Source organism: Anolis carolinensis, chromosome 2 (assembly GCF_035594765.1).
Source record: "Anolis carolinensis isolate JA03-04 chromosome 2, rAnoCar3.1.pri, whole genome shotgun sequence".
NCBI classification, from domain to species: Eukaryota; Metazoa; Chordata; class Lepidosauria; order Squamata; family Dactyloidae; genus Anolis; species Anolis carolinensis.
This window is the reverse complement of record NC_085842.1, coordinates 88,507,047-88,534,000: the sequence shown is the minus strand read 5'-3', so window position 1 is coordinate 88,534,000 and position 26,954 is coordinate 88,507,047. Positions and strand designations below refer to the sequence as shown.

Genomic DNA, 26,954 nt, shown 5'->3' with positions numbered 1-26,954 from the left:
AGGAAGCCCAGCGACGGCAGGGAATGAACTCTGCCTAATCCCCTTTGCCGGAGCTTTGGGGGAGAGAATTTAGCTAATGTGAGTGTGAAAAGGCGCTGGCGGGGGGGTGGGAGGAGGAGGAGGTGAGGGGCTGCCGCGCAGGGAGGGAAGGGCCCAGGGGGCGGGGCGGGGAGTCCCTCGGGCCCCGCCCCCTCCCTCCTGGCTGGCTCTTTTGGCGGCCCATTGTTGGCTCGGGGCCGCGCGCGGGGAGGGAGGGAGAGAGAGAGAGAGAGAGAGAGAGAGAGAGAGGGAGGGAGGGAGGGAGGGGGTGTCACCCGAGCCCTGGGGCTACAAAGTCCCCGCGCCTTGGCCGGCCTCGGCAGAAGGGCGCAGGGGAAGGGAGCCGGGACTCGGGGCGCGCGTTCGGGGCTCTCTCCGCCGCCTCCCAGGGCAGGGAAGTGCGGCGCCAGGGGGAAAAAAGTGGCAAGAACCCTCCTCCCCTTCCTCCTCCCCCGCTGCCGGACTTATCTCCCTTTCAGCGCGGGAGGCGCCTCGCTCCCTTGGCTGGCCAGCTGAGGATGGAGCGCCCCGCCACAGCCGCAGCCCCGAGGAGTTAGCGGGACCGCGGAGCCGTAGCAGCAGCAGCAGCAGCCGAAGACTGAGGTGAGGAGGGCTCCTCCGGGCCCCGGTTTGGCCAGGCTTAGTGCGGGCGGGGCGGGGCGAGGGGTGGTGGGTGGTGAAGCAAAGCTTGGTGGCCCTTGGACTCACTCGGGCTGGACCTGGCCCATAGTTTGGCACTGCGTCCTCGGGCGGTTGAGTCCGGCGACCCAGGAGGCTCCCCGGGGCGTGGCGGGGCCAGGAGCCCTCTTTCTTCCCTGGCCGGGCGGGCGAGCGAGGCGGACTTTGACCGGGAAGGTCTGTCAATCTGTTACCAGAGTCTCCGGGTGGCAGGAAGGAGCCCTCTTTCATTCTCCCCCCCCCCCTCCTTGAGATCGTGGGATTAAAGATTAAACCACCTCGGGGCTGAGGAAGCTCTTCCTTCCCCTGGTCCACTCACTCACTCGCACCACCTTCCCTCCACCTGGCTGGGAACTTACACCGTTTCGCCTTTGAAACTCGCGCCTCGCTCCTCGTTGCCCCCCCCCCCCCAAGACCTCGCTCCAGACGCAAGTCTTTCCCCGTTTCCTTCCAAGCGGCATCCGAAGGTGACCGGGACCCCACGGAGAATGCTTTCTGGGTCTGCAGAGCTCGCCCTGACTCTCCCCGATGCGCCGCCTTGAAGTGACTGCCTGCGCGCCCCGCAGATGCTCGCAGCATCTTCACATAAAGCCACCGTCTTCCTCCCGTTTTCCCTCCTCCTGAGGTTCCCCCGGTTGTTGTTTTTTGTCTTGTGCTGCCCTGGAGCAGCCACTCGTGCTCACAACAAAAGATGTCCCTCTGAGATTTGTGCAGAAAGAGGAAAGGGTGACACAATCTTCCTGCCCTCTTTTAGGAAGCGGTGAGGCAGACTGGTTCCCCAGGGCCAAACACCCTGATGCCCATCCCAAAGAGGCCCTGGTCCAGGCAGGAGTCCAGCTGCTCTGGTGGACTTCAGCTGCACTTTTCTGTCTATTTGATACAGGGGACTTAGCTATTATCCCCCCCCCCCCCATTGTACCAGGGACCCATCACCATAATAGGGCCCATTGGCTACCATTGTTTCTTTGTGTCCTGGACATTTGCCAGGGACTTGACAGCTCATGGCTCAGGGATTGGTACCAGTCCAGGGAGCACCACTTGCATTTGGTTCTCAAAATGTAATCCTCTAAATCAGTGGCTCCTAATCTTTTTTTTTTTAAAACCAGGGACCACTTTGACCAGGGACCACTCTCCAACATTAGTACCCAAAAGGTCACGAATCAGTTTTTGGTCAACTTTAGATTTGGTTTGGTTATTTGGGGTGCTGATTCAGAAAATTGCATTGGATAGACCACATCAGCTCTAGTTTCTGATACAGAACATATGCCATCCAGTAGTCGCCATCTGCTCACCTACAGAAAACCATATTTAATAATCTAGAACTGACGTGGTCTATCCAATGCAATTTTCTGAATCAGCACCCCAAATAACCCCAAGAACAGGCCTAAAAATGAAAACACCAAGAAATTTTTTTTGGTTGGGCTGTGTTATTGTCTGTATTAGTTACTGTGAGGCCGCGGACCATATTTTAGTTCTTGCGGACCACTGGTGGTCCACGGACCACAGGTTGGGAACCACTGCTCTAGATCCTTTACACAACCCTGGGTATATAGGTATAAAATAGGTATAAAAATCAAACATTTACTGACAACAAATCAGTATTGGCAAGACTCGCTAAACAGGCTGATTTTCCTTTTTATGAAATACATACAGCTGAAGCATTTTCTGCAGAGTCCTCTGTAAACACTGCTTGTGTAAATTTCTAAAGCAGTTTACTTTTGCCAATTTTTCAAAACTACGATTTTGAGCTAAGGGAACCCCATTTGCAGCAAGAACTCACAGTTTAAGAAGCAGTGTTCTAGATGTTTTGGAGTTTCACTCCCAAAAGTCCTAGCCAGTGAGGCTAGTTTTTGAAAATGCTGGCAGTTCATTCCAAATATCTGGAGGACCATAGTTTGAGAACTTCTGGTCTAGAGCTTTGAATGAAGTGTAGCCAGTTCTCAAAGTGAGAGTGGTAAAGCTGCAAGGACTAAATTAACGTTTCTTAGAACTTACGGTTGCTTGGGGGAATGGTTAGCAAATCAGTTCCTTATTCTAAATCCCTGCTGGTCCTTTCCTTCCAAAGAGAATATCTAGCTGCCAGTCATGGCTGGCTACATGACCCATGTATAAATAAACGTGTTTCTCCTTTCCCAATCCTGCATCCATGCTAGCCATTATTATTAGGAGTTCTGGATAGGTATGAACTTAGGATATGTGGTTCATCATGTGTCAAGCAGGAGAAATCCAGAGGGCAGAGCATGACTTTCTCCTCTCTTTGATCTAGGGCTTTAAGTTTCTGCTGGAGTCAAGAAGAAACAACAGGATGAGAACCATACTGTGTGGCCTTCTGAAGTTTCTGGCAGTGGTGGCAACCACATGTGCTTGGCCAGCAGCTGCTCCCATGGGAGGAACCACAGAACCAGGTGAGAGTGTGGGGATGTTTCTGTTGTTGGGAGAAAGAAGATGGCCAGTTTTCCATAACCTGGTGTCCACCAGATGGTTGGATTACAATACCAGCCGTCCCATTGTAATCCAACACATCTGGAGGACAGGAAGTTTCAGTAAAGCCAAATTAGCAATGGTTTTGGCTTGAAACAAAGGGGTTATGACTTCTCACAATTTGTGGGGGCCGCTTTTCATCTTTGTCGAGGTTGGAAAAAACTTAATGCATTTCTTATGACAATACAGGGTGTTTGAAAAAGAACTCCCTATTCACCATTTAAATTAAATTAAATGGTGAATAGGGAATTCTTTTTCAAATACCCTTCAGAGCCATATTATTCCCATTGGAGAGAGCTAAGAGAAATTGGACTTCCCAGTGTTGTTATAGTTCCCATCCATCCTAATTAGTATAATCAATAGTAAAGGATGATGGGAGTTGTGAGTTCAGCAACATCTGAACAGCGACACCCTTGCAATTATGACTTGCTGTCTTCTAAACCAGTTCTCTCCTAACCTGCTAATACAGGGAGGGAATCATGTGTCCCTTCAGACATTCCTGGATTGCAAGTCCTAGAAGCCCTAACCAGCGATGAGGGATACAGGGAGCTGCAGTCTAGCAACTCCGGGAGGCTACAAGATGCTAGCACAATGATATTCCATGCTCATTTCTCCATGTAATGATGTGGTGCATGTCTGCTTTTTTCCTTCTCAGTCTTTTGGGTGAACAGAACATAATCAACCTGATGATGATGGCCTTTGAGTAGAAAGTACATCCTCTAAGGCAGTACTTGTGCTGACAAAGGTGATACCGCATGCTTACAGTAATTTGGGATCTGCTGGCAGAATTGCAGAAGTTTTGTAGTAGATCATCAAGGACTCCTGATTTCCAGCATATAGCCCCCTGATTCAATCAGAAACTGCAATAAAGATCAGTAGTATTTAATGCAGATTACCTCCAAACATAAATTTGTTTACGATGTCTCTACCAAGAAGATTGTGAGCAAGAAGTTGATGAGGCCTAATTGTTCTCTGTCAGGGGTACTTCAGCATCATTTAGCAGCTAGTTTTTCTTTGGATCTGTTCCTTGACTTTGCCTTTTGATGTCTCCTCAGTTTGGTTGATTAACATTTGAATTAAACAATCTAGGCTGGTAATGCAGAATAGAACTAAGTACAATTCAGCCACGCAGATGCCTGTGTGTATAGTGCCACTTTATCACTATAGTGCAAAGGTTGACATTATTTATACAGGTTTGTTGGATTTACCATTTGTTAAAGCAGCTACAATAGCTTTGTTCAGGAGGCATCACTGTGGAGCCAGAAAATGTGCAAAAAATAAGAAACAGGGGACCCTGTTCCAATCCTGTTATAAATTCATACTTTGGAATCTGAAACATTGATTGCATTATGTGATCAAAATGATGCATTGTTTTATAATTGGCCCCAATGAACAAAGTAATTTGCCAGGGCTGTTGATATTTTTATGTAGTTTTGTACTTCTTGGATTCCTTGGCAGAGTGAGGGTCATATTGGCATGCCAGGTGCTTGGCATCATCGCTCATGCCTGAGAAAAGACATTTCTTTCCTAACTGGCCCATCCATTGAACAGATGGGATATTTGTTATTTCTGCCAACCACCTGCCTTTGTGCCCCTGCTGCTGTTTTCACATTTCTCTTCTCATTGTAATTCACTATTATCACCTCTCCAAGAGAAGATCTGCTTGAATGAAATAAAAAAGTAGACCTACATATACTGTAGTTGCTATATAGCTTGTTATGTGTAATCTCCTTTGGGAAAGTCATTTGCATAATAGAAATTGGGAAAAGTTCATTTTTTGGACTCGTAGATTCTCCTAGCTTGAATCCATGCTTGTGATGAGACTCTGGGAGTCCCAGACCTAGAAGTTACTTTGTTCAATCATTGCACGCTCAAGAGAAAATGGTCAGGATTGAGGCTGAAGTTTTGGGGCATTGTATAGAACTCCTAATGTGTAATTTTATTCAAACATTTGGAAGATAAGGGTTGCTTGAACATGGTTAGTGGCTGAGAATTTTTAAAAAATCTGACTAACATCAGAAGAATTCAAGATTTGTTTGCAAAGTATGACCTACAATGAAAATGTTAGTCCCAACAAGAATAGAGCTACTCAAATGAAACATACATAGGTGATGACTTACCAAGATCCTTTGATTCAGTCCATCTGCCCTAGTTATTATTAACATTGGATATAGACTTCTGCTTTTTGGGTCTTGCAGAATCTGTTGAAATGGGATTAATCACTGCTGTAGGATTTTTTTTACGTGCAGAAGGCTTTAAATATTTATACACTATTGATTCCGCTTGACAGAATCCATTATAAGGTGATAATTTGGCTGGACACCTTTGTTGTGTCCCGGGCATTTGGATAATTTTAGGAAAGAGAACTGGGAAATAGTATATTTTTGGTTCTGACATTTCTCAGGCTGATGGGAGGCAACAGGTCTGTCATAACTTTGGAAGTTTCTTTGTAATGTGTGTGAATGAGCCATCAAGTTGTCTGTTGACTTACAGAAAACCCAATTAATTTCATATTGTTTTCTTAGGCAAGGAGTACCCAGAAATGGTTTTGCCAGTTCCTTTCTCATAAATATTGCCTACAGCATCTGGTATTTGTTGACAGTCTCCCACCCAATTGCTAAGCAGGATTGATTCTTCTTAGCTTCCAAGATCTGATCAGAACTGGTGCCTTTAATCTAGAAATCATCTTGGGCAAATCTCACACTCTCAAGCTTGGAGGAGGCCAGAAGCAAACCCACTCTGAAAAAATCTTGTCATGAAAACCCCATGATAGGATCACTTTAGAGTCACCATAAGTCAGAATCAACTGGAAAGTACATAGCAAGAACACATTGGAGTAAGGCAGTGGCTCTCAACATGTGGGTCCCCAGATATTTTGGCCTTCACCTCCCAGAAATCCTAACAGCTGGTAAACTGGCAGGAATTTCTGGGAGTTGTAGGCCAAAACATCTGGGGACCCACAGGTTGGGAACCACTGGACTAAGGGAAGAGAAAGGATGGCTACTTGGGTAATTAGGTCCTTCGGTTGTAGCAAACTTTTGCCATCTGGAGAGTCTTTTCCAACTTCTGAAATGCCACTCTGGAAACAGCTGCTTCTTGATATGTCGGCTAGTGAGGCTCCCCTTCAGACAAGATCCATATGCTCTCCATTCACTTAACTTGATTTTCTCAGACAGAAACCGTATGAAGTACAGGCAATCATTGAAAGTGTTTCTGCAGTAAAGAACATGTCTATCCCTGTACAAATTCTTAGGATTAAGAGTGAATGCTAACAAACATACTGATCCGCATGCTAGTAACATTCATAAATCTAGTGCTGAGCTAAGTTTACTCTGTCCCACTGCATTACACAGAGGTACAGCTAAAATGTGAATAGATAGTTCCTTCTTTCAAACATTCCCTATTATATACCATCTGGTGAATTTCTCATATATCTAAATATCATGAAAAGGAAGCAAATAGCCATTTTTTTAATTTCCCCACTCTCTGGCTTTAAGAGAGTGGGGGAACTTGCTTCAGGAATTGTTGTGGGAACTATGTGGCATGGTTTGTGGGGGATTGACCATGTGTGTGGATTTTGTTGCCCAAGGTGGGCTTTGGGGTGGCAGGAAAAATGTTCCCCACAAGGTTTACAAAAAGGTTAGCAGCAAGTAGGACAGAGATGTAGATCTATAGAACACGAACTCAGTTCTTACAGTTATATGCTTGTGTCTTAAGCTAAAATCATGCTGCCTGAAGACTTCTGTGAGTTTTAGTCAGAACAAAACTTCCCCACGTGATTCCAAAAGACAGGCTAGCTCCTAGAACTCTGTTGTGAAGGATTAATCAGGCTGGAAAGATGAGTACCAGTCAAGCTTGGGTGTGTGGATACATTTTACTGTTCTTAAATCTTCAAAGTTGACTTCAATTTATGGTAATACCAGTGAATAAGGGAACTCCAATTCACTTATCTTGCAAGCTTCCTTGATTGGCACTATCTTTGTGGAATGCACTATTCCACTTTTCTTGCTGCTTTCTAGCTTAACAAGTATTTTTGTCTTTTCCAGAAAGTCATATGTCTTCTCATGATATGCCCAAAGTAGGACAGTCTGGGCTTCTAAGGAGAGTTAGGGCTAGTTTTGTTCTAGGACCCATTTGTTTGTCTTTTTGGAGGTCCAGAGTATCATTGGATTTCTTCTCCAACATGGAGTTGGCTTATAACGGAGTTAGTGAGAGGGGGCAATGGCAGGATTCCCACAAGCCAAGCTGGTGGTGTTGGTCATAGAGGAGGAGGATGGGTCACGAAAGCAATTATAGTTCAAATCCAGGTTAGGCAAACAGGGAGGCGGGAAGTGGTGGAGTCAGCTGAGTGTGAAACCTCTCACTCCTACTCATGCCATGGAGGGGGGAAAGGAGAAAAGAGGGAGGAGGCCTGTGTGCTGAGGGGGAGTTGAGCTTGAGACACTGGGAAGAGGAATGGGGTTAAATGGAAAGGGGGCACAAGGTGCAGGGGAGAGAGAGATAACCAAGGGCAGTGTTGCTGTGGCACAAACCCAACGCTTGCCCTTTTGCTACTTTCCTTGTGGGATTTTGCCCCGCAGCCAAGCCTGGCCCCTGGGAGCAGTGATGAGGGCTTCTTAACTCACTGCCTCTCCAGCCTCAGCCCCCCTTCTCCTCAACCTGGGGAGGCAGAGCCTGAGCTAATAACAGAGCTGTTTGCTGAAAGGAGACGGGCCTCTATTGTCAGGCCAGGGCAAGGAAGAGCACGGGAAAAGGAGCAGCGCGGTTGGGACAATGGCGGCCATGGGGGAAGGGGCAGTGGTCACGGGCTTCCTGACATGTTCATTTTGGAATCTGTCAAAACAGTCACTTTTGGCGGAGGGAGAATGACCACTCAATCCAGGGCCCCCACAGAGAGAGCGGGAAGGGGAGGTGTGGAGGGCAGAGGAGAGATCTGAGCAGAGAAGTCATGCTTCAGTGTCTGCAGGGATCCTTTCTCCTGTCCAGAGAGGGCCTTTGATGACATCATTGTGCCAGAAAACAAGAGGCAAGGCATGGAGTCCAGGACAAAGGCAGGGAGGGACTGCCCTCGGAGGGCAGGGGTTGCAGGAATGGGGACTGCACGTTTCCCCCGACTTGCAGTTCCTGTGGTTAATCATTCCTCATGGTTAACTCCGAAATTCCATTCAGTGGGGGGTGGAGGGGGGGGGACTGGGATAGCAGCATCAACAGCAATGCAATGCACACACATAGAGTCAATATCAGGTCTAATTATAAACCCTTGTGATGATGCCTCATCTGTTCTTATCTCTAATTTCTCTAAAGTGCTGCACACAATTGGCAGTAATCCCTATTCACGAGTGCCAAGACTCAAGGATAATTTTTTTCCCGTGTTTAGCTTGAAATCTTGTTTCAGATCTATCTCGATTGATGCCTGTGAAAGCTTGAAAACAGAGTGATTTCCTTTATTCGTGACTGATGGTGAAAGAGAGAGAGCACAATAGTTTTCTCACATGCTAGACCTTCCTCCAGAATAGGAGATCTCAGAAAGGAAAGGAAGAAAGCTTAGCAAAACTCAAATATTTGTACTTCTTATTTTCTTTTCAAAATAAACTTCATCCCTTCAAGGCTGTATTTCAGTAGACATATGAGAATGCTTGCCATTGAATTCAGTGGACTTAGTTCTGAGTAGACATGCATAGAATTTTAGTATAGGAACTATATTGTGCATTGCTTATGATGTAAAGAGCTACTACTGTTCAATTTGTTTATCAAATGCCTTGCTGTGTGTGGTTTTTTAAAATTATGTATTGGCTCCAGACTTCATCATTTTTAGAGCAGAGCCAATGAAATTGATTTGGCTTAGATTAGTCATGGCTAAATTAAACCCTATTCATTTCTGTCAGTTTTTTTTATAAGTTCTGAATCCAACCCAGTTTTTGCTGATATGAATACATACTGGGTGTTAGAACTTGCATTTGAAGCTCTTCTCTTCTAACATAACCAAGTATATCTTTTACTCAACTGGGAAAATAGAACAATAAAAGCAACAAATATGGTAGCAAAGAAAAATAAAATCTCATGATATAGACTTAAGTACAATAGGAAGTATTCAGAAGTATCCCACAAGAAACAAAAAAAACATTTGCTTGTTTTTAAAAGAAAAAGCAAAGAACATGAATGCCATTATAAGGCAATTAAGGGCTAATAATACATGAGGACTGTTACACTCCATAATACAAATATGATGTCACAATAATGCTTAATTCTTTAATACTCTATCCCTTTAGAGTAAGGTAGAGAAAGCTCCACCAGAGCTTTCTAAAGTTCCCAGGGTCCACCTCCAAAAGAAAAAAAGAGGAGCCCATAAAAAAAAAACTCTTGGAGAGAGGTTCAGTATTAAAAAAAACATTCTTCCATCTCCACAGAATTCCATATGTATCAGAAGATAGCCAAAATAAATGGTCCAAAACCCAGAAATGTAAACTGGAAGTACATTTCTAGTCATGCTGTGTTTTCTTTCTGGCAAAAAATGTACAAGTACTGTATAGCCTGTGGAGGGAGCAAATCATTGGCCACCATGCGTTTACTCATTGTTGTCATGAACCTCTATGCTTTATATACTTCCGCTTTGTATACTTACCCTTTGTATACTTACTAGCAACTAAGACCTTTTGAACTCTGACTAGATTTGCACAGGATTGGGTTTCAATAATCACAATAACTCAAGGAAAAGAGAATTAGATGTATTTTTTATTTCTTCATGCTCTGTTCTAACCCAGTGAACAAATATATCCTAGACAATAAGATCACAGTTGTATTTTTCTCATCAAAATCAATATCAGACAAGCCTAATGTCTAATTTGTTCTGAATTTTCACTTTGATTTCTGTGGACTTCAGAAAATGAAAGGTCTGTAGGAACAAACAGCCTGACGTTTTCCTCTCCTTTATTGTCCATTGACTTTGTGTGCATGTGTGTTCACATGCCTGTGCATACTTACATGTATTACTTTGTCAGAACTGGGCGGGGGGGGGGGAACTACTATCATATAAGTGTAGTTTGCTGTAAGAACAAGATGTTAAGAATCACCTCTGAACATAAGAACTACAAACCTGTGAAAACTGGGGCTACCAGAATGACATCTGGAGAGAGCTCCTGTATCTTTAATGTTTGTATAGAAGAAGGAATTTGAGCCAGTGTTGTTTATCTTGTAACCAGGTAACAGACCACAACTGCTGCATTTCCCTCTTCTATACAAAGTTCAAAATTCTCTTCAGTTTTCACTCTGATAACGCTGCTGAAAACCAAAGGTAATTAATAATGTTGATAATAACAATTTACTTACATACCTCCACTATTTCACTCATATTCCATTATTGTATAGTTGCAGGTAGAAGTACCAACCCCAGAAAATGTATATATGCACACTCTTTGTTGTATCATCTGCCTTGAGTGAAGGAATCCCTGCTTTGTAGCTGCTGTTTTGCCTACCCTATAGCCCAGGGTTGTGTGTCTTTAGGTGCACAGTTTCTCATGTGAATGGACACTATCATTTAAATGGATTGTGCTGTCATTTTTCTTGAACAGAGATGTTTGACAGCCACATGATGGAGGTAGAGGAAGAACACCTTCTCCTGGACCCAGGGAGTCTGCTCAAGCTCTACTGCAGCACCAATCACAGTCAGGTCATCTCATGGTATAAAGAAGCAAAACAGCTTTCCCCAAGTGGACGTATCCATATGCGCCAGAGCATGCTGGAGATTGCAGAAGTAACCTATGAGGACTCAGGGCTGTACTCATGCCGGGCACGGAGCACTGGGGAGACACTACGCAACTTCACGATCTCTATTGTGGGTAAGTCACTGCTCCGTCTTTCTCAATGCTGTCAGCACTAACTGGCAACAGTGGCTCTCTGACGCTTCATACAGGAACCATCCTCAGCTCTATTGGAATATAGCAGGGTTGTACCTTGTACTTTTTCAAATGACAAGCCATTTACATGACAGCTGAGCTGCAGATTGTACCACATACTGCATATTGATTGTACCACATATTGCAGTTAGCCAATATCTATAACATAGCACTCTTGTTCCTCTTCATCTCCCAACATACTTCTGCACACACTTTGCAGTGTTTTGAATGCTCCTCCATAATCCTTTCTCTAAAAAGAAAGCTTTTAGCTCCTTTGATATCTGATCTTTGTTTCCTTATGCTTATACAAATGAGGACATTGTGGAAAGGGAAGTATTATAAAGAATCAACTCCTTCTATATTTTGTTTCAGATTCCTTAGCATCAGGAGATGATGATGAAGACAGTGATGTGGACAGTTCTCACATTGACTCTAATGAGGAGCCTGTAAACACCCGACGAGGTCAGTGCCATGCCTAAGTTGACCATTTTGCATTCAGCATGCTGGACACAGAAAGAGAGTGCAGAAAGAGAGATATTTGGTACTGCTGTTCAGTATGGACAAATATCTTGCTTCCTTCAGCTTCCACTCTCACAAAAATCTTGAGAGACCAAACAAAGATTGACAGCAGCCATTTGCAGGTTAATGGGAAGGAGATAGGATGAACTGAAATTTGTCTAAAGTTTACTCCTTTCTCCCGGGCTTCTGTTGTTCTTTGGCAAAATGATTGTGAAAACAGTAGCTCCATGATTGCAGGAATTTTAGCAGATGTGAGGGCATTTTCATCATGGTTTTCCTTTGGGCCATTTGAGGCCCAAGAGACCTTAAGAGATGGGGCGGGATATAAGGATAAATTTATTATTATTATTTATTCTTTTTAAAAAAAGGATGTGAACAGAATGATTCTGCCTGTTACAAAAAGTCTTTTCCTGAATCAAAAACTGCTCTGGGAAGAAAATATGGTTAAATGTCTTCTACTGAGCATTGGGGGAGTGGGGAATTAGTTGTGGGGTTTTTTTGCAGTGGAGTGTAGTAGTCCAAGGTTCTTGGAGGGCAATTGTGTAAGGATAGGAATCATATGGCCTTCCAGATGTTGCTGAATTGTAAGTCTTTGTATACTTCATCATTGTCTATGCAACCTATAGTTTTAAAATATCTAGGGTGTCACATATTTTCCACCTCTGCTCTAGTACTTCATCCACTCTCCAGATATGCTGGATTATTACTGTCATCATCTCCCATTAGATCCTCAGTAAGGATGACGGGAGGTATTATCCCAACACATTTGGTTTGATGGGATAGGTAGCTCCATGCCATGATTGGGTTTTACACTTTTTGGTGTCTGTGTCACACTTTAGTGTCCCTCCACACTTTATTCTGTTGATGTCCTCTCTTTCTGAAAGCAATGTAAACCCTTGCGGTACCATGGTATAAGAAACTGCCATTATCTCTAGGGCTTGAACATTCCCTGTCTCTTAATTTAAATCTGGTACTGACTTGGTAAAATGTCTTCTTCAGCACCCTACTGGACACACCCCCATCGAATGGATAAGAAGTTGTATGCCGTCCCGGCAGGGAATACAGTCAAGTTCCGCTGCCCAGCCTCAGGCAGCCCCAACCCAATTATCCGCTGGCTGAAGAATGGGAGGGACTTCCGTGGGGAGCACCGTATCGGAGGAATCAGGGTAAGAATCCACTCCCTCACCTTGTCCTGATGTTCTCCTTTCAGCTGCGTCATAGACCAGATTTGCACGAGGCAGGATTTTGAAATGGGTGGATGGGAACATGTAACATTATTAATTTAAAAGGTTATGAGACTCATTTGCCTCCAGATATTCCCATCTGCCCCATCCACCATGGCCAATGATGTTCCAAATATCTACAGGGTCAAAGCAGACAAAACTTGGGCAAATTTCTTTGAGGAACCAAGTCCCTCTTGGACAGAACTCCAATCTGTGTCTTTAGAGCAATAAGCTACTTGCGCCCTCTGAGTAACTGATGAGTTCTTGAAACCCTTTTTGCTCCTCTTGCTTTCAATCAGTCAGATCAGATTCCGCAATCTTGGGATAATGTGGAGTAACTAGATCCGAAACAAGTCATTCTTTGGAGGAATGGGTGGGCCTTTTCCATGCCTGGTAATCAAGTCAGCTTGTGTCTTCTCCTCTTTCCCAGCTGAGACATCAACACTGGAGCTTGGTCATGGAGAGTGTGGTACCCTCGGACCGAGGCAACTACACTTGCTTGGTGGAGAACAAGTTTGGCAGCATCCGCTTCAGCTACTTTTTGGATGTGCTAGGTGAGATGGATGTATCCCCTATCGAATAGTCAGACAAAAGTTAGCAGGGGTGGGCTTGAGATAATTAACCATCTTAATCCCATGGCTTTCCCACAAGCCACACCCCCTACACACGACAAACCAAAATATCTCTGTTATCCTATGCACTCCTTGTCAAAATGGCACATAGAAGTACATCGCATCACTTCTGATCACCCTTTGGAGAGGGACTGCAGAGGGAAATAGAAAGGATTATGAATCTTGTCTGAGGATGGTTCCTGTATGAATCTTGTCTTGTGAGGGTGTTTTTTTCCCATCTGGGGGATTTTCTGCATGGTTTACAGGCACAAATGTGCCCCAAAATCACATTAATGTTTTAAAATGGAGGGCCCTAGGGAACTGGTGGAGCTTCAGGCACCACAAAAGTGGCATGTTGGGGCTGCTCACGTGGGGCACCCTCTCACTACTCCTGACCTGGAGTAACAACAACACAGTGGGTCATCCCTGGTGGAACGGAGATGCTCCTAATTCCTTTGTCTGAGATCTTCTGAGTTTGCAATGCTAGACCCCATCGTATGGCAGCCTGCCAAGCTCCTGTGGAAGGAGCAGGACCGCAGTGCTGCTCTCAGCTCCCTGAGGAGAGGGGGAGAGGGGGATATGCTCTGAACCCTTTGCCAACTTCAAAGGAATCTTGCAATCTCCTGGGCCATAAGAGCAGATGAAATTAATTAACCCTGTCTAGATTTCTAAGCCCAACTTGAAACTTCCTTATCTCTCTGCCCTTCGTTATCTGTCTTTCCTGGGCTTACTTAGTAATCAGCATTGGATGGGGGAGTTCAGCCTGTGGCTTTAAATAATTTCAGAACTGTAGTCAGGACTGCTGGGTTAAAAAGAAATCATATCATGTAAAGCAGAATTGCATAGGCAGCCCTGATGAAGTTTGTAAAAGTTAACTTTCTGGACAGTGTCTCAAAATCCTAATTCTATGATTTCTCATCCATAAAAGTACGGTAATATTTTCAAGCTGAATATATACCAAGAACCCTTGAAAAGGAGATACTCTTGTGTGGCAAATGAGGAAAGTACATCTCAGTTGACTAGTGCTGTACACTAATGGCTTTTTGAGATACTGTTGTCAGTTCAATCTTTAGTGATTTATGTACTGTGGGCTTGACTGTAACATATTTGGGTGGGAATGCGGTGTCGGGAGGGAAGCCTGACAGCCTTCAATTGTGGTGGACAAAACGTTTCCCTGCTCTCTTCCTGGCAGAGAGATCCCCGCACAGACCTATCTTGCAAGCTGGGCTGCCTGCGAACACCACAGCCGTGGTAGGCAGTGATGTGGAGTTCTTTTGCAAGGTATACAGTGATGCCCAGCCTCACATACAGTGGCTCAAACACATTGAAGTGAATGGGAGCAGTTATGGCCCAGATGGAGTCCCCTATGTGCAAGTTCTTAAGGTAAGGAGACCAGGAAGTTGCAAGAAGGTGGATGCTCCATGATGCTCATGACAGCGTAGAACTATCACTGCTGCTGAAATTACGTCTCTTCGATCTTATGGGGCTAGGGCTGTCAGGTTGAATCCTGGATGGGGTTTCTATAGTTTTAATCCTTAATAGATTTTGGAGCAGGACCAAGTACTATAATTCCCTATCAAGCAAGACTAAGTACCTGTCTTCCCTCACCTCCCAAACCCTAATTTTCACCCACAGCCATTCCTTTCCATCCAGCTACTGTCTTATCAGTGGAATCATTCAACAAGAACGAAGCTGGATGTTCCTCTGCTTTCTTCTGGCAAGGCAATAGTTGTGTTGGGGGGGATAGTCGTAGTTGAAACTACGTAGTTGGGGTTTGGAAGGTGAAGGAACTTTATGATACTTCTACAGACAAATTTTGACAAAGGAGCGGGGAATTATGGGAAAGGGTTGCAACTAATATAATGTTTTTTCAAAAGGTTATGATGCCACAACTGTCACATTTTCAATATCTCTTCTTTACTTTGAGCAACTGAGAGTAGGAAAATGGGGAGATGATACCTTTCTGCACCTTTAATTTGACCAGGGACCTCTAGCTGCTCACCCCTAATTTCTCACACATGTGTATATATCATTACATTTTCCACATTTGCATTATGTGACTATACTATCATTTTCAAACAGCAGTTTTTACTCAAAACAAGATTTTACAGGTGCTTTGTTATGTTTATTGTGAGGAAAAAAAACAGAAAAGATTCCAGAAGATTAAAATTGCCCATGTTGGTGGGATAGCCTATATTATTTATTTATTTATTTATTTATTTATTTATTTATTTATTCTACATACCACAAGGAATATAAGAAAATGCAAGAAATAAACCTTGTGTGTCATCACCAGCTCAACACTGTTCCTTCTGTGTTTCTTTACCTTAACAACAAATAATCTGAAGTCAGAACTTAGGTTCTGAAACCCTGCCCTCTAGATGCATGGAACTTCAGGTCCCATAATTCCTGGGTGTTCATCATATCAGCTAGAACTTCTGGGTGATAAACTGCAAACTATCTAGAGAGCCAGAATTTGGGATATTAGATGCATTAAAATGTAACATCAGCCATGGTGCTGTCATCCAATATCTTCTCATGATGTAAAATGAACGGCATACTCTGACATTACAAAATCTTGTGATTTTAAAGAATGTTAGCACAAAATCCTGTGATTTTAAAGAATGTTAGCATACTGTGAATAGGCAATGTAATGTGAGCAGCTACCCAAAAATCTGTTGTATCTCAGTGTGACGTTCAAATGTGGCAAAAACTGGCACTCCTCCGGCTTGCTTCTTCCTTGACAAGCCAGATGCATTTTCATGATTTGTTCTGGGTTTTATTTCAAATGTTGGAATCTGTCAAAACAGTCACAGTTAGGCTCTGCTTCTCGAGACAAGGACAAAGCCAGAGAACTGGCTCCTGCTGGGTTTTGGACATTGCGCTAAACAAGCCTTGAGCCACCCATCCATCTTTTGTTCAACTTGTACCAGTTGTAAGCAGGAAAACTAGGCAGCCAAGCAGATTGTGAATGGCAAACCAGAGTGTCCCTGGGTCACTGAAGCACTCTAACAGATATATTGACAGAAAAACAGATGCTCTCTCTCCACATGAGCCCAAAATTATCAGGCAAGGCATTTCTCTCTCAGTCCCTCTTTCCAAGGGAGGCTGAAATACATGCCTAGTTGCTGGCCTGTTGGGAGGCAAAGACTTTTTATTCTGAAAGGTTTTCTTTAGTAGTAAAGAAAGGGCTTCTAAGTGCATATTGTGATGTTTTAATTGTACTGTGCTCTTAACTGCTTTTTATTTATTTTTAATTGTGTGTTTTAACTTGCATTCATGAATACTTTTTGATTTTAATGTTCATCTTTTGTATAGTTGTCTCACTTTAATAACAGCAACAATAATAATTATGCTGTTTATCTGACAAGAACCCTGAATAATGCTCTGGGATCATCAAGCTAACACTTTCCCCTCTACTTTCCCTGCTTGACAGACGGCAGATATTAACAGTTCAGAGGTAGAAGTGCTGTACTTACGCAATGTCTCCATGGAAGATGCTGGTGAATACACCTGTCTGGCGGGGAATTCCATTGGCCTCTCCTACCAGTCAGCTTGGCTCACTGTGCTTCCAGGTGAGGTAGAGCATTCTTTAACCTTGTGGCATCCACTTTGAAAAAAATCAGTCCATAGGATTCACCCACTGGAGCCTAATACCAACGAATGCTACATTTAGAATTAAATTTGAAGCCCACATACAGTAGAGTCTCACTTATCCAACATTCTGGATTATCCAACGCATTTTTGTAGTCAATGTTTTCAATGCATTGTGATATTTTGGTGCTAAATTCGTAAATACAGTAATTACTACATAGCATTAATGTATAATGAACAACTTTTTCTGTCAAATTTGTTGTATAACATGATGTTTTGGTGCTTAATTTGTAAAATCATAACCTATTTTGATGTTTAATAGGCTTTTTCTTAATCTCTCCTTATTATCCAACATATTTGCTTATCCAACGTTCTGCCAGCCCGTTTATGTTGGATAAGTGAGACTCTACTGTACTTGTTTTTCAAGTACCAGAGTCCTTCCACTCCCAAATCCCCACCTGGTTACCTTGAAAGGTCTTTTGTTTTCAGCACTATGGGAGTGGGAGCCATCTTGATGTTATCATTGTTAAATGATGAAGAGTGAGAAATCTTTGCCCATCTACTTCCAATCATGCAGAGGTTCTACTTCTAATACAGCAGTTTGCAAGTCACTCAGGTTCCATGTTTTGCCCTCCTTGAAAAGGGCAGGAGTAGCTGAGGATAGATTGGACAAAGGAAATGTCAGTGGCAATTGGTTTTTAGTGCCGTAAGTAAATGTTTTTTTCTAAAGAATAGGGAAAAGTAGTATTCTCTGCTCTCCTTAAAGTCCAATTATTTCTTTTAATAGTCATGGAATTAGTGATTCCCTAAACGTAGATCTTAAGATTATTTACTTTATAAAAAGAAATACAAGTAAAACCATATATAATTAAAGGTATTAGAAGTACAGTTCTCTGGGCAGTAGAAAAATACATTGAAATAATACAATGCAAAATAAACAACAAAAGATGAAGCATAACATGCTAAAACTCTAGTTTATATTGAAAATGGAGAATAAATAGAAGTGCAAACATCAAACCCATTTTCTGAAATGCCAGTAAATGAATGATGTGACTCTATAGAGATATGACATGCAATTCAAAAAGAAATGGAAAAATTGCACACAAACTGTATAGAGAAATCTTCTGTTTCTCGGGACCAAATAAAATCCATACGTATGTGATATATTCCTTAATGCCATTGTAACTCTTAAGACAATAAAAGACAGACTAGACTTTAGAACTGCTTTGTACTGAGTCCAGTTCAACCGCTGTGAAACACTTTTATCTTCCTTGATTTGAATAGAAGTGGTATTTGCATGTGCTTATTATTGGCGACTAATGCCTACTTTCTTGAGAGCAAACCCTATACATCAGAGTGAGATTTACATTTGTGCAAACACGCATAGGATTATGCAAAAACATTTTGTGAGGACAGCAGCCCCATTGTATAAAATGGAACTTTATTCATAACATTCTTATATTTGTATTATAGAACCCTAATTTAAATAAATGGGTTTCTATAGCTAGAACATAACCATCTGGATTATTTTCAGTCTCTTGTCAAATAGTATCCAGATGTTAACATGCCAGATTCAAAAAGTATATTCTACTCTTCTAACAGATTGCTGATCTTTAGCAGTTTTAATGTACTCCTTAATCACAAAGTCTGAAAGATAATAAATAAAAAGTAATCTTGATAAATCAGTCAGTGTTACATCCAAGTCTCTCAGATCCAGCAATAACTTTCTTTCAAAAATTCAGTTGCGTAAGGGTATTTTCCCCTTCAGGAATTAAAAAACTGTACACTTTTCATATGGAGAATAATTTTGTTAGATTCTTTTTTGGTTCTATGGAGCAACATGTCCAAATTATCACACACATCAAAAGTAAAAAATGGATAGTAACTGAGTGCCATTTTATTAATATGTACTTCTTGTATGTATTCTAGTGATAAAAAACATAGATAATAACTTCTCTAGACAGCAGTAGGGAACAGATGTACCTATGTGTTCTTGGACTGAAACTCCCATCATCGCTTCACATTGCCAGGGGTTCATGGGAGTTGCTATCCAACAAAATATGAAAACTGATGACAGAAAAGAAAGGAATTCCAATCACATCAAAAGTAAAGGCTCCTCAATGCCTGGGCACATCAGAAATGGCCATTCATAACTCAGAGGCTGCTTTTAGTGAGTTTGTGCATCAAAGAACATAGTCTCAGGGATGGCATTTTCCCCACCCCTGGCATCAGTCTGTTCAGTATTGAAATTTTATACTTTTCTGTGCATGTGAAAAAATTGCTGAGATAGTTGTAGTTTTACACGGCCTTTCTATTTCTCCGCCAAAGAGTTCTGGCGCTTCACCAAACTACAAATTCTCTGATTCCATAGCATTGAGCCATGGCAATTAAAATGGCATCAAACTGCATTAATCCTAAAGTATAGATGCACTCCGAGACAGCAGGAACATTGCAGAATGATTCAAAGGTATAAATGCCTATGAAATTCATGGGGTCACTATAAATCAACAGGCAACTTCAAGGTGCATACATACACATGATTAAATCAAATCTAAGTTTTACACCCTGTTTATACCAGGTGGTTTAAACACATACTAATATTAAAAATCTAAGGGCTTAACGCTGAATGGATGGTTCTTGTTAGATAAGGAAGCCTGCCTATTTTGCTTCAGCCTGTTATGGTGCGCTGATACTTGCAGCAGCAACATGAAAGTGCCTGTCTACCATACTCAAAGGAACCTCTGCTGAGAATATGAGAGAGGGACTTTTCAGTCATTGCTCCTAGATCCTGTGATTTCCTTCCTAATGAAGATAGACTGGCATCTTCCTTACTATTTCATAGACATGTTGTTTCATTTGGGCATATCTTTGAAAGCTGACTGCTTACTAGAGAAGGGCCTTTCATGTGCTGTACTAGTTATATTTCTTATTTTTCTTTTTCTTTGCTTTTAATTTTATTGATTATATGTAATTTTTGTATAATGCAATTATTTAGATGTATCTGTAAGCCACCTTGAATCTTGGACTGGAATAGGCAGGATGTTAACTGTTGTGGTTTGGCTCATGTTAATTGAATCTGTGCTCACTGTTTGCAGATGAAGAAGAAGTGCAAGAGCTGGAAACCCCAGAAATCAAGTATACTGATATCATCATCTACACCTCAGGGGGTTTGGCCATTATTATGGCTATTGTCATCGTCATCTTGTGCCGAATGCAAATTCAACCAAACAAGCAGCCCTTGGAGCCCATGGCTGTACACAAACTCTCCAAATTCCCCCTCATCCGACAGGTAAGTCCTGTGGTCCCTGATCTTCCTTAAAGGAGATCAAAATAGGATGGGTTGTGCCACTACAGTGGTTTTCAGAAGGTAAAGTACCTTCTGCAAGCTCTAGACAAAGTCTGGAGATAGACAGTGATGTGATATAATTTCTGGATTCAGTATGAAATGAGCTATAAAATGCTCTGATAAAGAATACTAGCTATTTCCCACAGCCAGTAAGCATTACTTTCTCATCTGAATCCTCCCAAGCTTTTCCATTTCACCATCAAAATCCATTTCAGAGACAAGGCAGCCTCTGTGCTGGCCACTATTGGAAAGAGACAATTAGTTTGAGACTAGAGTGAACTTCAGAGATGTTGTTGGACTGCAGTTTCCATCTCTATTTGTCATGCTGCCTAAAGCATATGGAAGTTGCAGTCCAACAGCATCTCTGGAAGATCATGTAAGGGATCTTGATCTAATCCAACATTGGCCATTCTTCTTGTCTTAGGCATGGCTAAGAGACCCACCCCATGTCCTCCAGATATAGATGGTCTGCAATTCCCATTAGTTACAACCAGCGTGGCTGGTGCTCAGAATTAATAGCAACTGCAGTCCAACAATAGCTGAAGGGCACAAGATCCTCATCCTTTGCTTGGTCTGCTCTTTCCTCTGAGACCAGGCCTCCACCTTCATTTTGTCACATGAATCACAAGTCCTTGCCCAATCTGGTTACAATTTCTTCTTTAGAGTACAGCATTATTGGTAGGCCAGTCTAGTGAATGTTTCCTCTATCTTCATAGTTCTCACTGGAATCGAGTTCCTCTGGAAAGTCCACCACATCTTTGATGCGTGTCACACGCCTTTCATCAAGTTGTACCCCCATGCTGGCTGGGGTCATGGAAGTGGAGCTGCCTCTGGACTCAAAGTGGGAATTCCCACGAGACAGGTAGGCATGTGAAGAGAAGCATAGATTTTGTCTGTATGCACCATTAAAGATCCTGAAATGATCTGCTAGCCTCTGATTAGTTCCTGTGCTACCCATAGGCAAAAATGACTTCCTTGCCAATTCCACATAATTTACAATAGCACAAAGGGATGCTTACCATATTCGATGTTACTGCTACCAAATAGTCTAGACAACCATGTATTTAGGCTCATTCTTGTCTAGATTTACACAGAGCAGTGGCTTGGTCCTCCAGGTGTTTTGTACTTTAACTGTCATAGTTCCTGACAGTTGGCCAAACTATCTGGGGCTTCTGGGAATTGAATTTCCATATACCTGGAAGGCCAAAGAGTGGAAACCACTGACATTGAGAAAGCAGCTGGAAGTTCATTTATACCTGGATGCACATTATCTCATGAGCACAATGATTTCAAAATGAACAATAGTCATTTTCCAAATCAGTCAGGATTTTGGGAGCTACATTCTACTACTTGTAGAGTAGTAGAATGTAGGATTAATGCTGTGTTTATTATTAAGGATGGCAAATCAAAGTGGGTAGAATTACATATAGTTTGTACTAGTTTGGCCATTTTCTGCCAAGTATGCAAAGTGCTGATTGATTTGATGCTTGCCTACTCAGGAGCCAGACCCAATGCATTGACTGCATCACAAAACTTAGTTCTGTACAACAGACTCCCAATTGTGTATGGTGTGAAACCACTGGATATCTTTTTTCAAAATATTATGAACAAAACTGGAATTAAATCCCTGGAGAGTCAATTTTGTCCTTTGATCTAGTGGCTAAAATGCTAATCTGATGGTAAAATTCTTGCCATTTGTTTCATAAAAAATAGGTGCCTATAGACCAGAAGAAATTGATATAACTTTTGGGTGATTTTTACCAGATTTTTCCACCCAAATGTATGAAAATTTTCTCCTCCAATCATATCTTTTCTTTTGTCTCACTCAAAATGCTGATAGAAAATTGATCAATTTCCCTTCCAGTCACTACTGGGAGAGAGAATCTGAAGAAAAATACAAGTGTTTTGGTGCACAGGGACATGTGGTCCATGAGAGGGTCTGAAGAGAAATTCCAGTTCCTGCCCTATCTTCTGTATCCTAACCCTCTGACAGAATAGCCTTTGGCACATCAAAACACCTTGTTTTGGTCCCAGCTAGATAATCCTTTTTAAGGTGACTTGTCCTTCTCTTTCCTCCAGACTGGTGCTGGGCAAGCCGCTAGGTGAGGGCTGTTTCGGGCAGGTGGTAAGAGCTGAAGCCTATGGGATTGATCAGGAGCGACCAGAGCGCCCCATCACAGTTGCTGTTAAGATGCTGAAAGGTAAATGTAGTTGGCTGGTCTTTTCCATTTCCCTGTCTCCAGACTGTGGACCTTTCTCACCACAACAATAAATGTATTAATAATTTTGTTCCTTTGCCAGATAATGCCACTGATAAGGATTTGGCTGATCTCATCTCAGAAATGGAAATGATGAAACTGATGGACCAGCATAAAAATATCATCAACCTCTTGGGTGTCTGCACACAAGATGGTGAGCAATTTGTATTGTTGGATTAGGAGACAGGGAAAATACTACACAATATAGGAAGCAAAATGTGGATATTTTTCCAGCTCCCTGTAATCATGCTGGCTGGAGTTTGGTTCTAGTAGTGGTAGTCCCCTCAAAAGAATGGTTCCAAATGCTGTTGAGTGGAAGAGGCAATGTGTTTGGGAAGTAAAAGACATAGAGGCTCTCATAGTTGGGCTAGAGCGGAGAGTAGGCCTGTTGTAACTTCAGTAATTAGCAACATGATGCTTGAACCTGGAGAATGGAGCTGTGGCCCCACACTGGAGTTTAGAGTGCACATTTTGGGAAATGTGATTGCTACATGATCACAGAAAATGACGTACAATATCTAACTGCAGGGCCTCTTTATGTGATTGTGGAGTTTGCTGCGAAAGGAAACCTGCGGGAATATCTGCGTGCTCGTCGCCCTCCAACACCTGATTACACCTTTGATATCACCAAGATGCCTGAGGAACAGCTGTCCTTCAAAGACTTGGTGTCTTGTGTCTACCAGGTGGCACGTGGCATGGAGTACTTGGAGTCCAAACGGGTAAGAGCACCCAATAAAACAACTTGCCACTTCTTTGGCAAGAGTGACCTGGTAGGATATTTCCTTTCCTATAGCCAAGGGTAGCAGACAATCTTTTTCCTGTTGAGGGGTGTTCCTCCTTTGGCATTATGTGTTAATGGGACCTCAGATAAGGTCTGCCTGTCCCTCCTTCCTTCCTTCCTTCCTTCCTCCCTTCCTTCTTTTCCTCCCTGCCTTCCTCCCCTCTTCCTTATGGGTCAGCTGCTTGCCCAAGCACTCATACAGCAAATAAGAGGGGGAGATGACACTGAGCATGGGGATACAAAGGCACAAGTGACCTCCAGCAGCATAAGCTACTGCAGACAAAGGTGCTGATAGCTCCCTGACTCCCTGTCGCTGGGTCTTAAGAGCTAAATTTTATAAGAGAGTTAGAAGTGCTTAGGAAAATTGTGTTGCAGCACAGGTGATTTTCCTAGACACCCTGTGCTATCATGGGTCTGCCTCTTAAGATGTGGAGCCATGGGGCCAGGAAGCCACTGGTTCATGGAACTGATTGCTGGCAGCAGTGCAGGGGCTTCAGCTGATATTAACTCTGATTTTTATTTCTGGTAGAGAGGGGGTGGGAACTGCTGCTAGGAACAAGCAAGTCCTGCTTTTGGCACACTACATGTGTAAGCAGCTCTCTGGAATGCCAAGGGCCTTTCCAGATCAGAGAGGATCAAGTTTTCTATTCCTTGTGCTGTGGCACTTTCGGTTGTTGCATCAGTGGAAGGTAATGGTAGAGCTGGCCCTGAACAACTGCATGCAACTCCCATTGTGTGTTTTGATCCTGAGCAAGATTCTAGTTTGCATAGAATTCCATGGATACTAACCAAAGAATCGTCTCTTCTTTTTTGTAGTGCATTCACCGGGACTTGGCTGCCCGCAATGTTCTTGTCACTGAAGAGAATGTCATGAAAATTGCTGATTTTGGTTTGGCCCGTGGGGTTCATGACATAGACTACTACAAGAAAACCAGCAATGTGAGTGAGAAGTATTTGATGGCAGTGGGGAGGGAGAGTAGGAGTGCTTGGCACCTGTGTACCCTGTAGGGCAAAGAAAGGAAGAGAGAGAAGTGATGGGAAATTATGGATATGTACAAGGGCAGCGGATGTAATTATTGCTGTCTTCATCACTGATTATGCATCAATGTTTGCACTACTATATGTATTTGTGAAGAGGGAGATTTGTTAAGACTTTTCTTAATAATGTGGGGAAAAACAAGGTCAGATAGGTCTGTGAGAGTTGATGTATGGATAAATGTTCAATGCATGGAAAAAAAGGAACGTGGAAGAGGGAGCAATACCAGTGGAAAACAGAAACAGCAAGATTCTCTTTTATCCCTGCAGGGTCGTCTGCCTGTCAAATGGATGGCACCAGAGGCCCTCTTCGACAGAGTGTACACCCACCAGAGTGATGTGTAAGTGTGACTCTACAATGTTTGGTTAAGGGCTCCCACAATTAAATCAAAACTGGAGAGTTGAGTATTGCCATTGTGTATGTCCCTTAGATCCTTACATTATAAAATTATAAAGAAAATTACCACTAATAATCCTAGTGGATGGATCATAACTGTCATGAAAAAGCCAGCCAAATAATCAGACATATATAACTGGTGAACACAACCTACAGACCATTGTTTTCTGATTACAAACAAGTTCTTCATCCTAAAGAAAACAAATTTATTCATGTTCAACTGCAATTCTCAGCATCCCTCATAATTGGATATGCCTGCTAGAACAAGAATCTGGAGGATCACATGCTTCCCACCCTGTCATAAAGAATCTATAAAATAGGCATTTCTATTTTCCATTTGCTATCTCTGTTCTTCCAAATTCATGTTCAGCTTCATGCATCATCGTAATAAGGGACACACATTGCCATCGATAAACTCCATAAACTGGGTCTATTCATGTTCTAGTTCTTGATGGGTTCTTGTTCTCTCTCCATCCCCAATTGTCTTTTAAGGTGGTCCTTTGGCATTCTGATGTGGGAGATCTTTACATTGGGTGGCTCCCCATACCCAGGCATCCCAGTGGAAGAACTCTTTAAGCTTCTCAGAGAAGGTCACCGCATGGACAAGCCTTCCAACTGCACCCATGAATTGTAAGTACCATGATACTTTCTGAGGCCAAGCATAAGACCAATATCTTTGTCCAGATAATACATTGGCAGATAGAGTCCTGAAGCTGAGGCTTCTATTCCTTTTCCTGAATAGGTACATGATGATGAGGGAATGCTGGCATGCTGTGCCTTCCCAGAGGCCCACCTTCAAGCAGCTGGTGGAGGGATTGGATAAGGTCTTAGTGGCTGTCTCTGAAGAGGTAAGTTCAAACACCTGGGAAGCAGTGCAGAAATACATTTGTTCAGGACAGTTGACAGAGAAGCTAAGTCTTTTTTTCTGTGGATGCTGATGAGCGTCCTTTCACTCTCTTTGTTTTCAGTACCTGGACCTGTCAATGCCCTTCGAACAGTATTCCCCATCCTGCGAGGACACGACCAGCACTTGCTCCTCTGATGATTCAGTCTTCACTCATGAGCCCTTGCCTGCTAGCCCTTGCCTCTTCCCCTACCACAATGTGAGAACATGAGGAAGGAGGGACAAACTATAGACCCCAGGAAGGTGGTAGCATTGGTTTCCCCCACCTGCCTGCTCTCAGTTCCAAAAGGATTTCACACCGTTTGGGACAGAGGTTTCCACACCATCCCTGGAGGAAGGAAGAGCAGGTCCAAGTGTCTGGATCTCAAGCTTCCATGACCTGCTGGAGATGTTCAACCAAGGACTGGATGCCTTCCTTGTGAAACATTTGCAGGTGCCTCTGTTCTCTCTCTATAATCTCAGGTTCCCTCAAGGCAGATTTTGCTCTAGCTGAGCCTTGAATGCTGCCTATGCTTTGAGGAGAAATAGGACCAGATAAGCAGGGAGGAACCTGATCCTAGGGAGAAGAGTACTCTCTCTGTATGTGGGCCTGTACCTAACCTTTGGGACCTATCTTCCTCAGCCATGGGCCACTTGCTTGGTTGTTGATATTATTCCCAGTTTAATAATATTTTTAAATGAAATTCCATTATTTGGCAGGAGCCAAACAACTTTCTCAGGCCAACAAGCTTCATCTGGACATACAACTACAAGTATAAGATAACTTATGCAGATCATCTGGACATACAACCACAAGTATAAGATAACTTATGCAGGTCATGGACCTTTCCTTCTGGCTCCTGCAGCCCCTTGTACATAACCCTAGAGATAAATATTTATGTACATATCATTTTTAATGCACATGAATTATTCACACCCATAAATTATTTTTTTTGGAATAGAGTCTCTTGCCTGGAGGTTTTTGTACTCCCAGGGACGGACCCTGAAGAACCCATCAGCAGGGGAAATGTATCTCGAAGCAAAATTCTCTCCTAAAGACAACCTTTGTCTCTTTGGGGTCTCATCTGGTATGAATGCATATGTAATATGTACTTCAACATCACCCTTTTCTCAAGATGAACACACATGGATCATTAGCATGGTGTGTTTTCTCCAGGTACATTTGTGTCAATTCATGTGTGTGATCTCTCTGATAA

The 26,954-nt window shown here is 42.8% G+C and overlaps 1 protein-coding gene across 1 annotated transcript; it reads left to right on the top strand.

The window, feature by feature from the left end:
- The first annotated feature begins 308 nt into the window (after nt 1–308).
- Nucleotides 309–26,700, top strand: fgfr4 (fibroblast growth factor receptor 4). Its single transcript, XM_003217573.3, has 18 exons — nt 309–642; nt 2,984–3,122; nt 10,767–11,033; nt 11,463–11,552; nt 12,609–12,775; nt 13,263–13,386; nt 14,636–14,826; nt 16,880–17,018; nt 20,133–20,326; nt 21,100–21,245; nt 22,463–22,584; nt 22,685–22,795; nt 23,170–23,360; nt 24,239–24,361; nt 24,728–24,798; nt 25,347–25,484; nt 25,597–25,702; nt 25,823–26,700. The coding sequence occupies exons 2-18, from the start codon at nt 3,023–3,025 to the stop codon at nt 25,967–25,969; spliced, it is 2,427 nt and encodes an 808-aa protein (XP_003217621.2). The 5' UTR covers nt 309–642; nt 2,984–3,022; the 3' UTR covers nt 25,970–26,700.
- The last annotated feature ends 254 nt before the right edge of the window (nt 26,701–26,954 follow it).

Coding starts and splice junctions, on each gene's coding strand:
- fgfr4 (XM_003217573.3), top strand. CDS start 3,023: ATGAGAACCATACTGTGTGGCCTTCTGAAGTTTCTGGCAGTGGTGGCA. Junction 14,827..16,879: donor CCTATGTGCAAGTTCTTAAG/GTAAGGAGACCA, acceptor CCTGCTTGACAG/ACGGCAGATATTAACAGTTC. Junction 25,485..25,596: donor TCCAACTGCACCCATGAATT/GTAAGTACCATG, acceptor TTTCCTGAATAG/GTACATGATGATGAGGGAAT.